Source organism: Pteropus vampyrus, unplaced genomic scaffold (genome assembly GCF_000151845.1).
Source record: "Pteropus vampyrus isolate Shadow unplaced genomic scaffold, Pvam_2.0 Scaffold435, whole genome shotgun sequence".
Taxonomy (NCBI): Eukaryota; Metazoa; Chordata; class Mammalia; order Chiroptera; family Pteropodidae; genus Pteropus; species Pteropus vampyrus.
In genome coordinates this window covers 1,143,966-1,164,392 of record NW_011889216.1, presented here as the reverse complement: position 1 = coordinate 1,164,392, position 20,427 = coordinate 1,143,966, and the positions used below count along the sequence as shown (strand labels likewise).

Sequence of the window (20,427 nt, the reverse complement as noted above, 5' to 3'; positions counted from 1 at the left end):
TGATTTTTGCATGGTACTTGTTTTTAACCACAGCAGCCACCAAAAATCCAGCTTCATAAAGGTATGATGTCATCAAAAGGAATGCAGCACCATCTAAAGTTGAAACTGTTTATGACTTCAAGCTAGAAGTCTGTCTTGTGTTGCAAAAGATGTCAAGTAACCTGTGTTTACCTTCAGAATTTTAAATGTCCCACAGTGTCCCTCTGAGTTCATTGGGGAGTCCAGGGTGCTTCGGCACACAGTTTGGGAACCACAACCTTGCTGTTCACATTTTCCTTCTTAGTATTAATGCTATTTGATGTTATATCTTACATGTATTCCTTGGTTTATTAGATGGTATTTCCACTAAAATGTAAGCTCTATGAGGCAGGGACTTTAACTTCTATATGCTGTTTCCTAGGGGCCTGGAACGGCATCTGCTGCACAGTACGTTCGCAATGTGTTAAATGCGTGAAAGTACCAGGAAACTTAAGCTGAAGTCTAGCTTTACCATTACTTTCCTGTGTGATAAGTTACTTCCTCTCTTTGAGTCTTAGTTTCTTCACCTATAAAGTAGAGACTTTAATATAAATACCTCATGGGGCTTTAAAATATACAAAGGCGAATTGAGGTATAAGAGCTCTGTTTCTGCATGCCAGTGCTTTCTAAGGACTAGGGACTTGGGTTTTTTTTTTTTTAGGAGTTCCTACTAACAGCCAGACTGAAAGGACAAGTGGTTTGTCCCTGTGGATTCAGCTTAGGTCCATAAGTAGGCAGTGTACTGACTGGAAAATCGCCTTGCAGACCTACATTTCATCATCGTCTGCCTCAGGACTCAGTCCAGCAAGGACTGGAACATCTTCATTCCTAATTCTATGTATGGAAACTTTAAGGCACGGTTCGGGGATTTCCGGCCACTGGCAGTCTTCTCGGAATCTTTTCTCTCTTGAATCTGGCACGGAAGCTGGCTGTCAGCAGCTCTTCACCAAATTTACCACCACACAGTCCTACGGTTCCCTCTCTGGCCACAGCTTCCTGTCCTTCCTCCTCTCCTGCTTCCCCACTCCCGCTCTGCCCTTTTTCCAACCTCAGGCCACCAATCCTTTGTCACTTAGACTAAGAAGGGACATCTGGGATTTTTCCCTTCTTCCCATGTCCAGTCACTAATTCCTAAAAATCCTTTCTCCTAAATATTTTTATTCCCGACCTTCTTCCCTACCCTATTGCTATGACTTAGCTTAGGCCCTGAATATTTCTGGAACGCACACTCAGTGATTTCCCTGCCTTCATTCTTACGCCCTCTACTCCATTCTGCCAACACCTAAAAGAAAACACAAATGTGAGCAGGTAATTCTTGTGCATAAAATCCCACAATAACTTCCATCACCTTCGGACTAAAACCTAACGTCTGAGTATTACACAGAAGGGCCTTTTTAGCCCCAGACTACCTTTCCAGCCCCATCTCCCACCACCCACTCCTACCTCCCCTGCCCATCCCCCAACCCAGTCACACCAAAACAATTTATCTTTTTAGATGTTGCCTCCTTACCCCATCCCTGATCCTGAATGTATCTTAACCACCCTTCAATCTAACTTCATGTGGTAAACTTCAAACTCATCCTTCAAGATTTAGTGCAAGAGTCATCTCCTTCAAAAAGCCTTCTCTGGCCCTCTCCTTATATTCTCATATACCCAGTGCTTCCCTCTATCAAGGCATTTATCATAGTGGAACTGTACCTGTGTTTCACTCTTTTTATTTGTCTAACCGCTTTAACTAGACCACAAGCTTCTCGGAGCAGAGCCTGATGTTTTTTTCCTGTGGCCCCCACTGACCGCAATATATGGAACAAACCAAGCAGTCAATAAACACATTGAGCAAAAAGCCACAGGGCAGAAGCTCACTGCCACTTCTGGATTTCTTTCTTGATGACCACTTATCACACCTACAATTGAAATCACTTCCCTGTGAGACCCACCTACTAAGTGAACCATAATAACAACTGCAGCTTTATCTGAATGTATAAAAGTGCAGAAGTGTTCTGTATTTCTTGCAAGTTCTGTGCATTGCACTGTATATCTTACAGAACCAAAATCCTTCTCACATGCCTCACTAGATAGACAACAATGACCCTTGGGCTACTTCCTGAGCCCAGGCAGCAGTATACCCTGATACAGATTCACCACCACCCCTTATCTGAAATCCTTGGGGCTAAGTGTATTTTGGGATTCAGAATTGGGGGGATTTTAGAAAAATAATATATTGCTTATGCCATATATTATACAACATTTGCAGCAGAGTCTGAGCCAACACCCAGTAATCAAAACTTTAATATTTCCACACTGCAATTTATGAGTGGTAACACTTAGTATGATAAATAAAGCCTATAAATAGTCTTGTGTCAATTCAAGCAAGTCTTACTGCCAAATTGAGCTTGGGCCAAACTTACAAAAAATTTTTTTCAGTCTTCAGAGCTTTAAGAACTTCAGAACTGCTGATAAAAGATTGAGGATGGTAATGAACAGCATGGCCTGACATATCTAAATGTATCAGAAAGGACTGGAGTGAATGTCTATGAATGTATATAACACATGTTTACAAACGTACATATATATTTATATAGATAATTATATTTACACATAGGAAAGTCTGGAAGGGTATACATCACTTGTGAATAGGAGTCTAATGGTAGGATTTATTTTTCTTTTTGCTTACAGGTACTTTCTAAGTTAGCTAAAACAAGATTTTTTATGTATATATAATCTCACATAGGTTTTAGAGTCAGAATTAGTTTCCATTTCTGACCTTGCCACTTACTAGCTGTATGATCCTGAATAAGTTAACTAACTTCTCTTAGCTTCTACTTCCTCATCTGAACAAAGATAACAGTATCTGCCTCATATGGTTGCTGTTTTCCTTTCCTATGGTTAACTCAAGGCTTTCAAACTACATGGCCGAAAGATGCCCTAGAAGCCAAACTAGACCTATCCAAGGCCCAGATCTACGAAACAAAGTCAGGAGACAAAGCCTCAGTTTCAATGTCTTATAGCTAGGCCTAACACTGATTTGGGGTCTGGTATTTTTCTAAAACATGACATCACATAGGGAAAAAAAAGTAAATTCAAACCAAAATCCAAATACTCCATTTCTTTTGAAAATTGTCTCAGAAGCAACAACATTATTTCTTAATTCATTTGCTCTTTCTGTCTTCTCTTCTTACTGTCCCCCAACCCCGCAGGTCTTCTAGGTATTTGTAGGTACTTCCCAAGATCTAGACCAGTGCTGCATGAAAGAACTTTCTGTGATGGCAGAAATGTTCTATAACTGCACTGCCCAAAATAGCAGCCACTAGCCACACTTAAACACTTAAAAATGTGGCTAGAGTGAATCAGAAACTGAATTTTTAATTTTATTTACCTAGCCACCTGTAGCTAGTGGCTACCATGTTGGGCAGTACAGATTGAGATCTTGTTTATTATCTTTTACAAAATCATCAGTAAAGAGGGTCATATATACGGTGATGGAAGGAGATTTGACTTCGGGTGGTGAACATACAATGCAATATACAGATGATGTATTATAGAACTGTACACTTGAAATCTATACAATTTTATTAAGGAATGTCACCCCAGTAAATTTTTAAAAAATTAATCATCAGCCACAGTTAATTCTAAACAAAGCTGTCCGGCTCTGCCTGAACTCAGGTCCCTCAACTGCTTCCCTGGCATTTCTACAAGATGTTGTGTGCACGGGTGGGTTCCAGGTAAAACTGTGCTCTGACTTCTGGGCCCTTTCCCTGAGCTCTCCCTTCTATCACCAGTACCATCATTTTCTCTGTCAGTCAGGTTTGCAATCCTGCCATTCACTCACCCCTCTCCTTGGGCCCCCAGAGCCAGTCAGTCATCCAGTCAGTCACTGGTCCCTTGATTCTCACAGCTGCCTTCCTCCAGGTCATCCTCTCCTCACTTGTTATCTCAAGAGTCTCCCGACCAAAAAGTCTTCCAACTTCTCCCTACAATTCAGTCTCTGGACTTGGCCAGGTTAAACTCTGACTTCATCTCTCCCTGCTCTAAAGCTTTCAGTATAACACCACTGCCTGAACATTAAGATCCAAACTGGCTGAACTGGCATATGAGGCCCTTTGCAAACTGGCCCTACTCTCTCTCACCAATCCACCACCCAAAGACAAAAGCCCAGTCTAAACAGACCAGTTCCCTATGCATGCCACCCTCACTCCTGCCTCCATATAAAGTCTCTCCTACTTTTTGGCCACTTCTTCAAAGCCAAGCCTCAATTCCTGTGTCCTCTGTCATAAAGCACTCTGCAACTACACTAGTCCTTGGCAGTCATTTCTATGAATTCTGTAGGCCTTCTTGTCCACGTAACTGGTTTGGCACTTTAAGAGAAATTAGAATGTTTTGGAAAAGCTTTGGGCTTTGGAATACAATTTTACTGGCTGCATCCACTACCTCATATGAAACCTCAAGCAAATTACTTAATTTGTTTCCTCATTTGTAAAATGAGGATAACACCACCCAACTTATAAAGGAACCAAAAGAATAAACAAATGAAATTTAAATGAATTAAGAGCCCAACACAATGCCTGGCACACAACAGATATTCAAGAACTTTTCTTTCTCTCTGCTCTTTTCTCTCTGTTCTTTTCTCTCTGCTCTACCACTCCTAACTAACCTCCCACTGCTCTGATAATAATGACCGCCACTTACCTAGTACTCTTTAATAGCTAGCTACTGTGCCAAGTGCTTCATGTTTTATCTCTGATTGTTGGCCTCATTTTATAAATAAGGTTATTGAGGCCCAGAGCAGATAGCAGACATGCCTAAGGACAATTAAAACTCAGATCTGCTTGACTCCACAGACTCCCCTTTTGCAAACATGAGCACAACATCTTCAATGAAACTCTAAACTCTTAGGGGTAAGTACTATATGAAGAGAAGTGTTGAGTCTGTTTGGATAACAAGGCAGTACCATCATGGTCTCCACAGGATATGTGGGTGTGTGGCTGTCATTGCTGGGTGGGGATCATGTCTTATCCTTCCTGAGCTATTACAAAACAGGTCTAAGAGGAGGTGTCCCTGCCTATCTTCTCAGTCACTGGCCTTTGCATTCCATTTCCAGAACACTGTGAACAAAATACTACAAAACCACGTGAGCAAAATACTGACAATTCAAACTGGCAAGAGTCAGTGGGTTGGTTCCATGCTATTGACAATGCTTAGTGACACCATGCTGTGTGCTCTCTTAGTCTAAGAGAGGGCAACACATACCAGCAAGAGATATGTTCAATTCATGGGGAGATAAACAGATCAAGATCCAACTACCCAGAACCCAAGTCAGGCTGTGTTCATTTTGACAATGATAATAACATTATCATGAATAATACTAACAGTAAATATTTAAGGCTCTCTACACAGCGGGCATGGCTTTAATCACTTTACATATATTTAATCTTCACAACTATTCCATGAAGTAGGTGCTATCATTGTCTGCACTTTACAGATCTGGAGATAAACACAGAGAGGTTAAGTAACTTGCCAAGAACACACAGCTGATAAATGGCACAGTTTGGATTTTACTCTTATGACAAAGCGGGGCTAAGTACATGGCTCACAGGACATAAGGTAGGGAACTCTTGAGACAAGCCCAAAACACTGGTCACCCAGCATTAAAAAGAATGGAACCACTTGGGCTGCGAACCCAAGTAGTTGTTACTTTCTTGAAAGTCAAATAACCATTATTCTTAGGTATTTTTCTTTCTTTTTAACATTTTCCATTATCTTATGGCCTAAAAAAGTGCCATAGACTTTGGCATTTAAAATGAGCAGAGACATCTCTAAAAACACATCCTGTGCCCTGCAAACCTTTGAGCCTGTGATTCAAAATCCAATGTGCACCCTGTGTAAATCCAACGTGGGTTAGCAAGGACTAAATATGATCAGTTAAGCTTTCAAGAAGGAAAACAGTGAGTGCAATTATGTTCCAGCAACAGGTTGTAGTGGTGACAGGCTACTGGAGAGATGACTTGACTTTTTCCTCTAGGCTCTCCCTTTACCGGGCCTTCTGTGAACTTCCTGTGGTCTGATGATAAAGCTGAAAGAGAAGTGAGCAGGAGCAAACCAGGAAGAGGGGAGAGAAGTGCAGAGCATGCTCAAAGAGGAAGGGGACAAGAGTTGTGCAGGCCAAAAACACTTCAGGCTATAAGCTCTAAGGGTCTCTACGCTTCAAAAAGGAGACAGACATTTTTTGAGCACCTACTGATATACAAGGCATTAGGCTGACATTTGGGGAGGAGAGAGGATGCAAAATGCTACCAGAAGCAAGTTCAAGCTTGTAAAAATGTAGCTGAATGAGCGGTCAACAAAGAGATGAAAAAGCACAGGGCTTATCCAGAAATAATGAACAGTCAAGTGTGAAGTCAGAGGAAATGAAGGTGCATTAAGGCAGATAAGACTAGAAGCAGGGGATAAGCCAGGCTGCGCAGGACTTGAACTCTAGGCTAAAGAATCTGAACTTTATTCTGTAGACAACAGGGAAGGATGCAACATTCAAGTTCACATACAAAATTATAAGACACAATAAAAGTCATGCTCTAAAGAGATCCCTAAGGGAGAAGGAGACTTAAGGTTAGGAAGACTCATCACTGCATTAGTTCTGGTAAGAGGATACCAACAGGAACTATGGAGATTAAAAATTTTTTGGACAGAATTTGGTTATTAGACATAAGAGGGAAAAGAAAAGTCAAGGATGACTGAAGTTTTAGTGATTGCCTCTAGAGAAAAGAAACTGGAGGGAAGGAAGGAGTAAAGAAGAAAATGAGTGTAGCTATTTGGAAGAAACCAGCCTAGGATAGGCCCTGAAGAAGGCACCCAGTTTCTAAGGTCTTGGAGGTGGGAATCTGAAATTCTTAAATGTGTTTCCTAAATGAAAGTACCCCTAAATAATTTAGCATTCCTTAAGTCCTGTGTGACCTTTTGGGAGGCAAACATTCACTTCCATTTTACAGGTGGAAGAAAGGAAAGTGAAGAGTCATGTCCAATATTGTACCAAGGTGCAATAATGAAAATAAAAATAAAAATATACAGGCCACTTGGACATACATTTTGTTCAGGTCCTCATCATTCATACTTGCTAGCTTCAGTTCACATATGCATCACTGGGAAGGCCTACAAATTTGTTACAGTATATTTTAAGCAGCAAAGAAAATATGCAAATCAGTTAGCTTCTATGTTCCAACACTGTCTTTCCTCTAATAAATATTGATGCCTCCCTATTCCTGAACCTTCCTTCCCTGAGGATTTTTCTGTGCAAAGTTCCACTTCTAACTGATGTTTCTGTGGGTCACCTCTCTTGTTCTAGACTCCTACTGTAGAATTCCAAAAATAACTGTTTTCTGAAGGAAAGACGTTTTCAGGGGTTTCTCCTGTTCTAGAAACAAACATAAGGTTACATGCGACAATGAGGGAAAATCGAGAAGGGAACAAGAAAAGGAGGAAAAAAAATAAATGGTTCTCTTTTGTTTAAAGAAACAAAATTATTCAAATTAATTTGCTTAGCAGCCTGCAGAGCTTGCCACAAAGGTGGAGATTATTTCTACCTGTAGGATAAAAATCCAGGAAAATCTACTTTCTCTAGGCTAAAGAATGTTGGTCACACACACTTTACTTGAGAGAGAAAGACAGATGGTCAAACAGACAGACACATCCAGGGGCTGTTTCTCCAACATTCTCTCTGGCTTCTACCCTGATAATCTAGGTTATTCTTTATGCTACCCTGAGATATAAATAGCATCCACTGCCTTTCTCAGGCCAAACAAACTTTAATGTTTTGTTTCCTGGGTCCAAAGGAAAAAAATACTCATAGTACATCTCATTCTTAATTTGAGTTACTACAAAGCTGCCTCACTTTGAATCAACCATGGAATAAAAAAAACCACCTCAAAAAGACCAAAATTTGTTTGCTATCACCACTTTGTTAAACTGGCCTAGAACTGCCCCAGTGAGACTTCTAAGTAGCTATTTCCTTTCTGGTGCATAGCTCAGAATCCTCCAGAACACAGCCCAGGTCTTTGCATGTGCCCAGGATGAAATGCAGTTGAATACTTTACACAAGGACATGGATGAGAACTGAGCCCTGAGCCAGATCCCCCAAGGAGTTTTCTGAATAAGAGCACCTTCAGTTGCTAGATAGAAATAGGGAGGCTTTTCTCCTCATTTCTTTTTAAGGAAAGAAAAAGCTACACAAGGAAGAGCAGTTAAGTAAGTGAAGAAGCGGAAAAAACCTCTCCCTACAACAGCTACTTGTCTGACACTAGCGCAAGGTCTTAGCAGCTGAAGAGGCCAATCAGATGAAAAGGCTGCCTCTCAGCTCGAAGCATTGCATTGTACTTTAACATCACGACTTAGCTCAAAGACACGGGTCTGAACCAGAAGACATGGACTCCAACCTAAAACTAAGGGCATTTCACTTTTCTACCACAATCCATAGCAAGCTTGCCCTGACACTCTGAATTTAGCAGAGAACAAAAGAAAGGAATAGACGTTTTGGAGAGAAGCATCAAAGTGAGTTCTTTCCTTTCTCTACCAAGGCAAAGACGAGGAGTAAAGACCAGATTCACCTTGTCCCCCAAATACCTAGGCCTTTAAAATGCTTTTACCCTTGGCTCACCCTACAAGGACCACCTCCTGCTGCGTCGACCCTACACTCTCTTTCTTACCTCTATTTATGGACTCACTGATCCCTCTCTGTCAGACTGTCTGCTCCTCAGGGGAGCCCTGTTTCTCCTGATATACATCATAAATAGAATTTTTAAGCAATCTTTTGCCTCAAGTTGGTTCCCCCAGGCTACTGAAAAGTGGATATTTTGACCATATGCATATGGAGAGAACCAAATCCACTACCTGTTTCCCTTGGTGCCTAGACGCTCCAGAACAACCAGAGGAGGCCAAAAGGGTTCCTTCCACTTGTTGTAGAAGATGTGATTCTCCTCTGAGGCCAGAGCAACTCCAGAAACAGAGCTGACCCTAACAGAACAGGGGGCTTGGTGCCATTTCTTCCCAATTTTAACATGAGCAATTTAGCAATTAATACAGGCATCCCACTTACTGTAAGTATTACAATGGGGACAAATAATTTCAAATCAAAAATAAAACCAAAACCTTGACAACATGTAGCTAGTTTTCTTTTTCTTTTTCTTTTTTTAAAAAAAAGGAAACGAAAAATTCCGAGATCCCTGTACCATTTACCATGAGGGGCTTCAGACCTGTGCTGACTTCTCGCAGAAGACCTCTCTCTACTTAGGGAATGAAACACTTCAAAAGCCTGGTTCTGCTGTGCTGGCAGAGAAGACAGAACCCATCTTTTTCTGTTACCGTTGGGCCTGTCATCCTCTTTCGAGGAGCAAGTAAAGGATATGTTCTTAATCTTAACTCTATGGATCCCAGCACCATAGCCCAGAATGTCATGGAAACTGAAGCAATAGCTGTCTCAAGATCATCACTTCAGGTGAACTGAGATAAGCACATGAAAGATGCAAACTATCAGCATCATCAGGTGCTTCGACCACGTCTTGTGGTGGCTGCAATAAAGGGAAAGCATAAGCACTGAGGAAGTCCTTCTCTAGCCTCGTTTCCTCTCATTCTACAAACTTATGCAACATGCCATTCCACCCCACCCTACCCCTCATAGTTTCCAAGCCTTGTAAGAGCAAGTGGAGTGCTGGCCCACACTTTACACGGCTACTTGACAGGTTCTTCACCTCTAGCAAACGGTGGAGAAAAGAGGCACAAATGGGTACTAGTGGTCATGCCAAAGCTCCCACGTAACTGGAGCTGCATGAGCACACCCAGGAGAAAAAAAATACCTGGATGCCCTGGTGAAAACCTAGGAGCTGGACAGAAAATACAGACCTGCAGGTCCTCCCAAAGCACCAGACTGATCCAAATTTCAGCCCTGGGCCTCATACTCTCCAAAACAATTGGCCTTTTGTGCTGCACGACACTGTCCACCAGGGTTGGGTGGAAAAAATTTAGTCCCCTTCACCTGTAACCTCATTCGCCTCTAGTCCCAGGGTGGACAGGGCTCTCCTGGACTCCAGGTCTGGGCATGGCCCCATCCATCACAGGGGCTGAGGACCCGCACGAAAGCAAGGCAGTCCTAATACACACACCATTCCTTACCCAAAAGGAATGCTCTGTCGAGGCGACTGCACCCCCACACAAGCCAAACTCGGAAAGTTGGGGCTGAAGAAACTGACCGAAGGTTAGGATGGAGAAATTGAGGCTCAAAGAGGGGCAGCGACTGACCACAGGTCACACAGCGAGTTAGAAACGGAGCTTTACTACAACCCCAGGCTCGGGATTCCGGAGTACCCCACTGCTACCCGCCTGCGCTCGTCACGCTCGGCTAAGAATAATTAATATCCCCACAGAACTTCAGCCCCGGTGTCCCCGCCTTCCCACGGCGAGGACCTTGGTCTTCGCCCAGCGCGTCCACCCACCAAACCGCAGCCCCTGCCCATCCAAGGGCCAGGCCCCCCCACTGCGCCCGGCCCTGAGCCCCAATCCAGCTTCCCATCGCCCCCAAGACCTGCAAAGTCGCGCTCCCGAGAGCCGGCGGCGGCGGACATTTCCCAGTCTGCTCTTTCAAGCTTCTCATCTCACCGCTCGCGTCGCCCCGCCTGCACCGCCCCCAAGAGGGCCCCGCCCCCGTGAGCCACCTCCGCCAATCGAAGACTGGTCTTCTCCATAGCCCCACCCCTAAACAGAGCGAAGCCCTCCCCTGCAGCTGAACCTCCTCCAATCCTCACCACCCTTTCCGAGACGGATACCTGCCTCCGCCAATTCTGGTGCACCCGGGCCAGGTGCCTGAGGCCGAATTCCAACCGCGCTGCCAAGGTTCCTGCTCAGTGCACCTGTAGCGAGACAGCCACAGGAACTCAGGATCCGGGGTCTCAGGGTTGAAGCCTGTGGCAGGAACAACGAGGAATACTGAGCCAAAGGAGTGAAGAGCCAGCTCCACCTCTGCATGATTGTGTGAACGTGAGCAAATCGCTCACCCTCTCCGGAGAGTCTCCAAGCCTGTTTCCCTCTGTTTCTCTCGCGCACACAGTGTGTCTGAGATTCAAATGCAATGTGCACCCAAAGGTGCACTTCCAAGGCAGACCCGCGGCACTCCTCCAACCTCGTGGCAACTGTGTGCCAAGGTCTAATCTATGCTTTATAGGCATATTACCTCCTTAATCCTCTCAACAAACTTTAGGAGGTAGGAAACTGAGCTCAGAGTGGTGAAGTCTGAGGTTCCAGAGTGAGTGGCAGAGTAAGGACTCAGTCAGATGTCAGTACTAGGGAGTGGATTGGGTGCTTTAACTACCCATAACCACTATCAGCAACTCAAAAGCAGTGTGCTTGTTATGAAATACATTTCAAGACAAGCCCTCTGGTTCCCCCTTAACCGCATTGCCATTCCTTCTTCCTAGAAATTCTTGAGTCTCTTATGCTTCTTGCTCAAACCCCTGTCTGTCTGACTCCCAAACACTTGCTATTACATCCTGTGCTATCCTGCCTACTCCCCCTGTAGAACTACATGAACCTGACCAAACTGAAATGGATTTGCAAGAACGTCATAAATAGGAAAGTTTGGGTCCCGGTCCTGAAGATGGCACTACCAGACACAGTTTTTAAATTATTTTCAGCATTTACATACTGTTAACCTATACTGGGCCTCATCTGATCCTCACAAAACTCTTAGAGTATTACTAGATTAGGCAAGTTTATATTTTCATTGTACAAATAATAAAGCCAAGGCCTGAAGAAATAAAATATATTGTTCACTTTCGCAACTAGGAAATGGCAGAGTTGGGATAAGAACTGAAATCTTCAGGCTCTATGGGCTTTGGAGTTAGAATCTGGGGTTCCAAACCTGGTCCTATTACTTCAATTGATGAATGTCAGTTAACTCATCTATAAAACAGGATATCACTCTTTAGTATTGCTCAAAGACTAAACAGGAGAATATGGTTGTTATGCATTGTCTAGATAAATATTTGGCACATAGTAGATGCTCAATTAATGTTAGCTAATTCTTTCTCTAACTGTGGTCTCATGACCAAGGCACTGCCACTCCTTGGCCTTTTGTGCTGCACATTATCAGCCAAGAACTGGGTGGGGAAAACCTAAGTACTTTCATCTGTAACTTCATTCTGGACTTCAGTCTCTTTATCTGTAAAATACTAGGTTTGAGCTGGTGGATATCCAAGAGCCTGTTAGCTCTTATAGCCCTCTCTCACTCAGGCCTCCTGTCAACTGTTCAGAGAAGTTGAGTTAGCACAGTTTCCCTGCTGGTTACCCCAGGTGTGGACCCCAGAAGAAAGAGCAGTTCAGGGAACTACAAGGCAACAAAGCCTAAAAGAGGGAAGTCATCGTCAACTCCTGTCTCTCCTTCATTCTCACAGCTGGGTTCCAAGCTCTGTTCATCCATTCAGCACATATGTATTAAGTGCCTGGCACATGCCAGGCACTGTTCTAACCAATGGGGCCAAAGTTGTGAATATTTTGTGAACACCCAAACTCATTGCTCCCATAGCGCTTTCATTCTCATCTGTTTGATCTCTCCGGTCCATTCTCTCTTCCCCATCCCCATTAATTACCAAGTCCTGGTTAAAGTCTCATTTTTTATGCCTGACTATTGTGACACATTCCCATTGATCTCCCCACTCTAGGATCCCTTCTCCAGCACCAGCTGCCAGATGAGCTTTTCTGACCTGCAAATCCTGCCTTGTAGTTCCTCCTTTAAAACTCCTAAAGCTCCCACAAGCTAAAGGGCAAAGTCCAGGCTCTTTGTTGGTTATTTAAGACCCTTCATGAGCTGCCTCTGCAGGCCTCTCCTGACTCAGCTTTCTGCACCCTCCTCCTACTGCGAGTTCAGTCCCACCAAATGACCTGCTATTCCCTCCGACTGTCCTTCTTCTCTTGCTGCCTGCCTGGAAAAAAAAAATTCATCCTTCAAGTCTCAGATTGGACACCACCTTCTAAATGAAGCCTTCCCTGAGTCGTTTATATGGGACAGGGTGACAAGGAGCATAGAAAGCATTAGAGCAAAACTCAAGAGCTCAAGTTCTGGCGTAGAATATCTAATCCTGTCTAATCCTGGCTCTATAGTTTACCAGCTATGTACTCAGGCAAGGCACTTCATCTTTCTGAGCCTCAGTTTCCTCATCTGTAAAATGGGAACGTCGATAATACCTACTGTGTAAGGTTGTGGTAAAGAAAATGAGATAATGTGTGAAAAGTTCTTAGAGTGATGTCTAACACACAAGTCAACAATAAACATTACCTAAGATATGAGCACTCTTGTATGGAAGGGGGGAAAGTATTCTGAGCTCCTACTATGCACCATGCACTTTTCATGTGCATTATCTCGTTAATTCCCACAGCTCCATGAGAAAGATATTCTTTACATAGAAAAGTCTACAAAACAAAGGATCAGAGAAGTGAGGTGATTTGCCCAAAGTCACACAACTAGGGACCAGCAAAGATAGGTTTTAAATGCAAGGGGCTGTGTAGCTTCGAAGTCCAAGCTCTTTGCTGTTATTACTATTATCACCCCTCCAACAACTACTAATTATAATCATAAGTTATCCTTATTAGTTGAAGGTTTGGAGATAAATTTCCCCCTGCTTATAAAATAAACATTAAACTCCTTAACCAGGCAGTCAGAATTCTATGATCTTGTTTTTCCTCCTTTTCCCCATACCCCAGTTTTCATTCAAGGCCAGTCCTGTTCCTGGCACATCATCCCGATGTTCATGCTCCATGATGAGACCATGACAGAAGGAAAGCCCTCCCTTCACTCCTACAGAGACAAGATGTTAGTCTGAAAGGAAACAAGTCATGGTGTTGGGTAAACACCTAAGCCCCAGCACCTGGTGGCTCAAATTTGCATGTTCCATGGCTGATCCTCTGCTCTATACAAATTCTCCTTTACAAATATGCCTGGCTGATTTCCCAGTCTAAACAAATTCTGCCTTAGAGGCTGCTAACCTCTCCTTGCTAAGCCAAAGCTAGACCATTTTCTCAGCTGCACTGGGGGACAGAGCAGAGTTCAAGGGCAGGAGGGCCTGTATGACAGATTTCTCTTAGTTCTAGCTGGCAGAGAGAGGGAAGATGGGACTCTAGAAGCTATTGACTCTGCCAACTTGTAAGAGATTTTGCATCAGAATCACAACTACCCTGTGCAGCCATGCCCAAAGCCAAGAGGACAAAGTGGCCCTGCTAGAATTAAAACTCAGGTCCAAAAACAGAAAAATTGAAAAGCAATCACCACGATCGGCTGGTGGCCTAGGGGCACTGTGGTCACATGACAATAGTTTTGAGAGAGAACAGAAACTGTGGAGTGTGAGTCCAGAGTATAGAAAATCAACTGATAGTGGGTAGGTCAGTGCCCAGCCAATTCCCCCAGGGAGCTTGGGGTGTTACCTACCTGGACAGGCCCTAGCAACTTCCTGGAGGAACGTCCTGGTGTGTGAACCAAAGGGTAACTGGAATATGAGGCTGAGTTCTGCTGTGTCCAGCTGGACGGTCACATCTGAGCCTGCATAGAGGAGGCCAGAAATGAGCCCTTGACCTTCAGGAGCTGAGGATGGTTGCACCTTAAGGCTGGAGTTCTCTGAATGGAGAATCAGCAGCCCAACCTCCCAAAATCTCTTCGGCCCTTAAGCAATTCACTAAAGGCTGCTGCTGGAGAAATAAGGGCACCCTCTGTACCATCAGTTCCAAATTAACATCATCCTCACTCTATAGCGGGTATGGACCAAGGCTCCAAAAAGTCAATAAGGCTTGCCACAGCAGAACTAGACAGAGCTGAAAGAGACAGAGCTGCAAGTTCTCTGACCTGTGTGGTCTATCCCTCTGCAAGTGGAATGAAAAGCACATAGAGGCAGACAAGAGGAGCTGTCCGTCAGTCAGTCTATCCAACTGTGCCAGGCAGGAGCTAGGCACTAGGGAATACCGTGGTGAAGAGAACAGGTGTGGCTTGTCTTCAAGGAGTAGACTGTGGATTGTGTCTTGTTCATAGCAGAACCCCAGCCCCTGGCAGCCACATGGAAAGCATCCCAAAACATGTGCTGAACTAATGAGTAACTAGGAGCAGTCTAGCAGAATGATCAAAAGTATGGGCTACAAAGTCTAGGTTCTGAGTTTGAATCCTGGTTCTACCACTTACTAAATTATTTCATTTCTCTGGGCCTCAGTTACCTGGTCCATAAAATGGGGATGAAAACAGTAAAAACCTCACAGAGTTGTAGTAAGGAAAGCACCATATGATGTGTGTAAAGCTCTTGGCATAGTGCCTGGCACAAGATAATTATTGATTAAATATTCATTTCTATTCATATTACTACTACTATAGTCTGACAAAGAGGACAGACATTAAGTAGGTCACTACAAAAAATTAAATCTCTGTGAGTGACAGAGGCAAGGATGAGACAAAGGAATGTGTATCAATGAGATATAATTTCAGGAGTTCAACAAAGGCTTCCTGGAAAAAGTAAAGTGTGAACTGAAGCCCTGAAAGATGCTAAGAGAAAAAGAGGTGTGAGAGCTTTCAGGAAGAGGGAACAGCATGTGCAGGGACTTTGTGCTGAGAACCTGTCATGTTTGAGGTGATGGAAGCAATCCAGAGGATTCCAAGCCCAGCAAGCGTGGAAGCGAGTGATAGGAACTGAGGCCAGAGAGGTGGGCAGACTGGACCCTGCAGGGTCTGATAAGGGTATCAGAGGGTGCTCTTACTTGACATCATTTCCTTCTGCAGAGCCTGTACCCCCTTCCCCGACTGGGACCCAGACTGAAAGATCCACTCACCAAGAATGTAGAGTTCACCATCTGGGAACACTGTGGGAAGGAAAATGAAAAGGCCTTAGCTATTGAGCACTGAGTGCCACAGCACTGTCCTTGCTCCCAGTGACCAACCCCAACAAGGGTAGAAATGACCTGGGGGCCCAGAGCAGGGGGCCTTATCCCACCCAGCCCCTTGTGGCACCTTCTTCCAGCGTAAAATCCCTTGAGACCGGCACTATCTGGTCCAAAGAGACATCATCCCCAGTAATGGCCATCCTCCGGTGCGTATACAGGAAGAGACTGAGGGCAGGAAGCAGAAGTAAGGACCAGACCCACTGGCTGTCTCTCAGGCCCATCACGGTGGCCTTGGGGGTGCTCACGCTCCCTCATTGGTCCCTAGGGCTGTGCTAATTGTACCCAGTTCTGCACAATCATCATACCCTCTCTATCCATGGTACCTATTAGAGACTGCGATATGGATAGGTCACCAAAGGTGAACTTGTCTCCTTTTGGGGAGACCCTGCTTTGTTAGTAAAACATGTGCTTGATCTATCCATTATACTTTCTAGCACCGCCTGTGGTAGAACAGCACAACCTTAGCCACCACCTTCCCCTCTCTGAACCTCAGTTTCTTCATCTATAAAATGAGGGAGGTGGATTAGAAAATGTCTAAGGTCCCTCCCTGCCAGCTCTGAGATCCTGAGGTTCACATGCTGGCGATGAGACCTTTGACAAGCATTATTATTCTCTCTCTGTTTCTGTGTAATATGTGGATGTTATTGAGTACTTTCTAGTGTTTTAAACACTTTACATGTGATAACTCACTTTAATCTTTAATCTAAGCAAATTGAGGTACACAGGAACAAAACACCTTGCTCAAGACTGTGTGGCTCAAAAGTAACAAAGCCTGTATTTGAACCCAGGCAGTCAGGCCATGAGGCTCAAGATCTGGGCCAGTATGTTAAACTACCTCTTCTCCAGATGGTTGAGGATTATATGAGCTGATATATATGAAGGGCTAAGAATATAGTGTTCATTATAAATTTGTAATTAAATCAATTATATTGAAAACAAAGGTTAAAAAATATATAGTGTTCTAAAATATTAACTATCATTAATATAATTATTCTAGAAGATTCAGACTCTGCCCCAGAGGGATGGCTGAAGTCCAGCTGGAAGGTATAATGAAGACTAACTCCATGGCCCAGACGGGCAAGGACCAAACCCCTCACTTACGCATGTTCCTGAACTCCACGTTCTGGGCTGTAGCGCACGAGCCCCAGGAGACGGCTCTCCCTGCTGTCTCCCTCACACAGTACACCTTGTACCGCCTGCTGCTCAGGGTCAAGGGAAATTGAACGAAACAGGAAGCCAGGGCTCTACCAATCCAGCCCACCCCACCTTCCCTGCCCTTCTCTTGCCCACACAGATTTACTGTGTAACCTTGAGCAAGTCACTTCACCTCTCTGAACTTGCCCTATCTGCGAAATGGGGATAATAAACCCCAACTTCAAAGGGGGTTGGGTGGAGAACTGCGTAGTTAAAGCACCTGGCAGAAGAGACAAAAAGATTAAAAAATGTGAATAATAAAATGGCGATAACTACATAACTATCAAGAATTACTTTAAATGTAAATGGATTAAATGCACCAATCAAAAGACGCAGGATAAGAAAACAAGACTCACTTGTCCATCAACAGACAATTGGATAAAGAAGATATGGTACATATATACAATGGAATATTACTCGTCCTTAAAATAGAATGAAATTTTACCATTTGGACAAACATAGATGGACATAGAGGATGTTATCCTAAGTGAAATAAGTCGGAGAAAGACAAATACCATATGATTTCACTTATATGTGGAATCTAAAAATCAAAATAAACAAACAAACAAAACAGAAACAAACTCATAGATACCGAGAACAAACTGGTGGTTGTCAGGTGGGAGTGAGTTTGAGGGGCTGGTAAAAAAGATGAAGGAATTAAGAAGTACGAATTGGTAGTTACATGGGAAAGTAAAATACAGCATAGGGAATATAGTCAATAATGTTGTAATAACTATGTATGGTGTTAGGGGTTACTAGACTTATTGGGGGGATCATTTCGTAAGTTATATAAGTGTCTAACCACTATGCTGTACACCTGACACTAACATATCATTAAATGTCAACTGTAATTAAAAAAGAAAAAAGAAAAAGAACACCTAGCAGAGAGTTTAGTACTGAGTAAGTACTTAGTTAATAGTGGTTTCCTTCTACACTGATGACACAGAAAGAGGGAGAGCAGATAGACACATAGACACATTCTATTCCACTTCTCAAGGCCAGAGGAGGCTCAGGGGCTGGGAAGCTCAGCGCTGGGAAGGATATGATGATGCAATATTCCCTCTCAGCCAGAGTCTCCTGGATCGCCACGGACTGGTCCATGCTGGCCCTCGCTGAGCAGACCCACCCTGGGGGGCAGTGCAGATGGGAGCCCCCTTTGGTCAACAAGTTATCCAGGTAGTGATAGAGCTGCCTCAGAGGGCTGGGGTCAGGGAAGAGGGGGCTTTGTGCAAGGAGAAGGTAAAAGAGGCCTGACCCTCTTCCTCCTTAGAATGGGCCTTGTAAAGTTTTTTGTAAAGAGGAGCTGACTCTTTGCCCCTGGTAGGATGTACAATTTGTTGTATCATCTCTTGTCTAGGAGAGTGTCCCATTGTTCCTGAGTGGGGTCCAGTCTACCTGTGGGAAGTGGGGTGCCTGGTTCCATTAATGGAGAGAGGGACACGTTCTCATTGCTCCAGGGATAGGGCTATGCCTCCCTTTCAGAGAGCAGTATTAGTTCTGCGGGCACCTCTCTGGAAAGTGTCAGTGGTGTGTCTGCATGGGGTTTGGGGAGCATCCTGTTACTCCCAGGAAGGGAGGGTCTCATTCTGGACAAGAACCCCAGTTTTGTTCCTCTTTCTTTGAAGACAGGAAAAGTGTCCCATTGCTCCTTGGCTCCCACCCCAGCCCAGCAGGCCCCATTGCATCAGCCGCAGGCCAAGGGGGGCGTCCAGTTCCGCAGGCGCAGGACAGGGGTCTCAGCCCTCAGCTGGCTCCCTCCCTCCTGCCCAGCCCTGTCCTGGCTTCTCTGCTCCCAGCCCCCTGTCGTTGCCACCTACCTCCTGAGCTGTCACCGCTGGACACCCCGGTCCCTGGCCACCAATGACTACATTTCCCAGCCTCCCCTGCGCACAATGGTCATTCAGCCTTCAAGTCCCAGCATGCCTACGCCAAACATGGGGGGCTCCCCCCCCCGCCCCTATTAACTCCTTAGGTCCTGGGGTGCACTGGGCTGCCTGTTCCAAAAAAGTTTTCCTAATGAATGCCCTAACCTCCACCTCTGATCCTCTAAGTCATGAGGCCAGATTTACCCTCCCAGGGCCGGGAAGGAAGACAGTCATGTCTGCCTCAAGAGAAAAAATAATGCATTTTTATTTTCTCCTCAATTCCTTTCTCAACTCCTCTCATTCATGTGGGCCAACTCTGGCCTCTGCTAGAACTCTTCCTCCCCAAGTAAATACCCTGTACTAGCTTAAAGGGGGAACAACACAATGAAGAACCATTATCCACTTTCTAGCTGGAGAAACTGAGGCTCAGAGAGATTCCCCAATTTGACCAAGGCCCTGCAGCTAGCAAGTGCAAAATTGGGCCTCAACTGATTAAGTCTGACTCCAACTTCTATGCCATTGGCCAGACACCGGTACACGCTGCCTGTTATTTCTTCCCTTAGCTTCACGTGTATGTGTATGATGTATGTATGACATATGATGGGGAACACCCAACCTGTCTGCCTCATGGAGCGGCATGAGAATAGGTGTGAATGCACTTTGTAAAGGGTGTGACACTGTTCCTATGCTGGGCTGTGCTGAGTCCCAGTTCTCTCTTCTTCTCCTCCGGAAACAGTGCCCTTTATTGTTCCCAAGCGCCATCCCCTGATTCACCGAGCCATGTACACTTGGGCAAGGCCTTTCTCTTTTTAGGCCTCATTTCCTCATCTAAGATGAGGAGGTTGCTCTAGATGGACAAAAAAGGGCGAGCTCAGATAAGAGAGTCCAGTACTGGTCTCTCAGCCTATTGGCCATTTCACTAAGCTGTACCCTCCCTGAGGATGGGACTATGTCTTTTCCTTACCACCCCGGCACAGTCAGCCCTCATGTTTATTGAATTATTAAATTAATGAATTATCATAATGACTACACCTGCCCTCAAGCTTTGACTCAAACTGAAGGGGCTGTGCTGGGGAAGGAGTAACGCTGTAACTTCTAACCAGTGCCTCTTCTTCCTTCCCTAAGCTGGGAGTTGCTGCCCTGACGACTTTATATGAAGTCCAACTTTGTATATATAAACCTGTTCCAGAAACAACCATCACCTTCTTCCCAATCTTTTCCTTTTCCTGGAAACAACCACGGCACAAATGAATATCAGGTTTATTTGAATTTGGTTTCAGAATCATGTGGAGGATGAGGGGAAAGGGGATTGATACAGACCCTTAGAGGTAAATGGGTTGGGTGTCACTGCAGGAAAGTGGGGGAACCCCAATCCCAGCCCCACGCTTTAATGTCAAAGGCTTGG

General features: G+C 44.5%; 1 protein-coding gene across 9 annotated transcripts in view; it reads right to left on the bottom strand.

The window, feature by feature from the left end:
* The window catches only part of INPP5B (inositol polyphosphate-5-phosphatase B), a 43,955-nt gene extending 24,918 nt beyond the window's left edge, over positions 1 to 19,037 (bottom strand). For 3 of the 9 annotated variants that reach the window (XM_011381347.2, XM_011381351.2, XM_011381352.2), the window contains exons 1-7: positions 18,975 to 19,037; positions 18,203 to 18,284; positions 17,065 to 17,160; positions 16,031 to 16,128; positions 15,853 to 15,882; positions 14,474 to 14,584; positions 10,828 to 10,959 (exon numbers count right to left, since the gene is read on the bottom strand). In XM_011381347.2, coding sequence (XP_011379649.1) covers positions 10,828 to 10,959; positions 14,474 to 14,584; positions 15,853 to 15,882; positions 16,031 to 16,128; positions 17,065 to 17,160; positions 18,203 to 18,258 — 523 coding nt within the window. In that variant the 5' untranslated portion in view covers positions 18,259 to 18,284; positions 18,975 to 19,037. Of the gene's footprint in view, positions 1 to 10,582; positions 10,680 to 10,823; positions 10,960 to 14,473; positions 14,585 to 15,852; positions 15,883 to 16,030; positions 16,129 to 17,064; positions 17,378 to 18,201; positions 18,294 to 18,974 lie in introns of those variants that run through there. The other 6 variants (XM_011381348.2, XM_011381349.2, XM_011381350.2 and 3 more) reach the window with 6 other exon arrangements.
* Between the last annotated feature and the right edge of the window lie 1,390 nt (positions 19,038 to 20,427).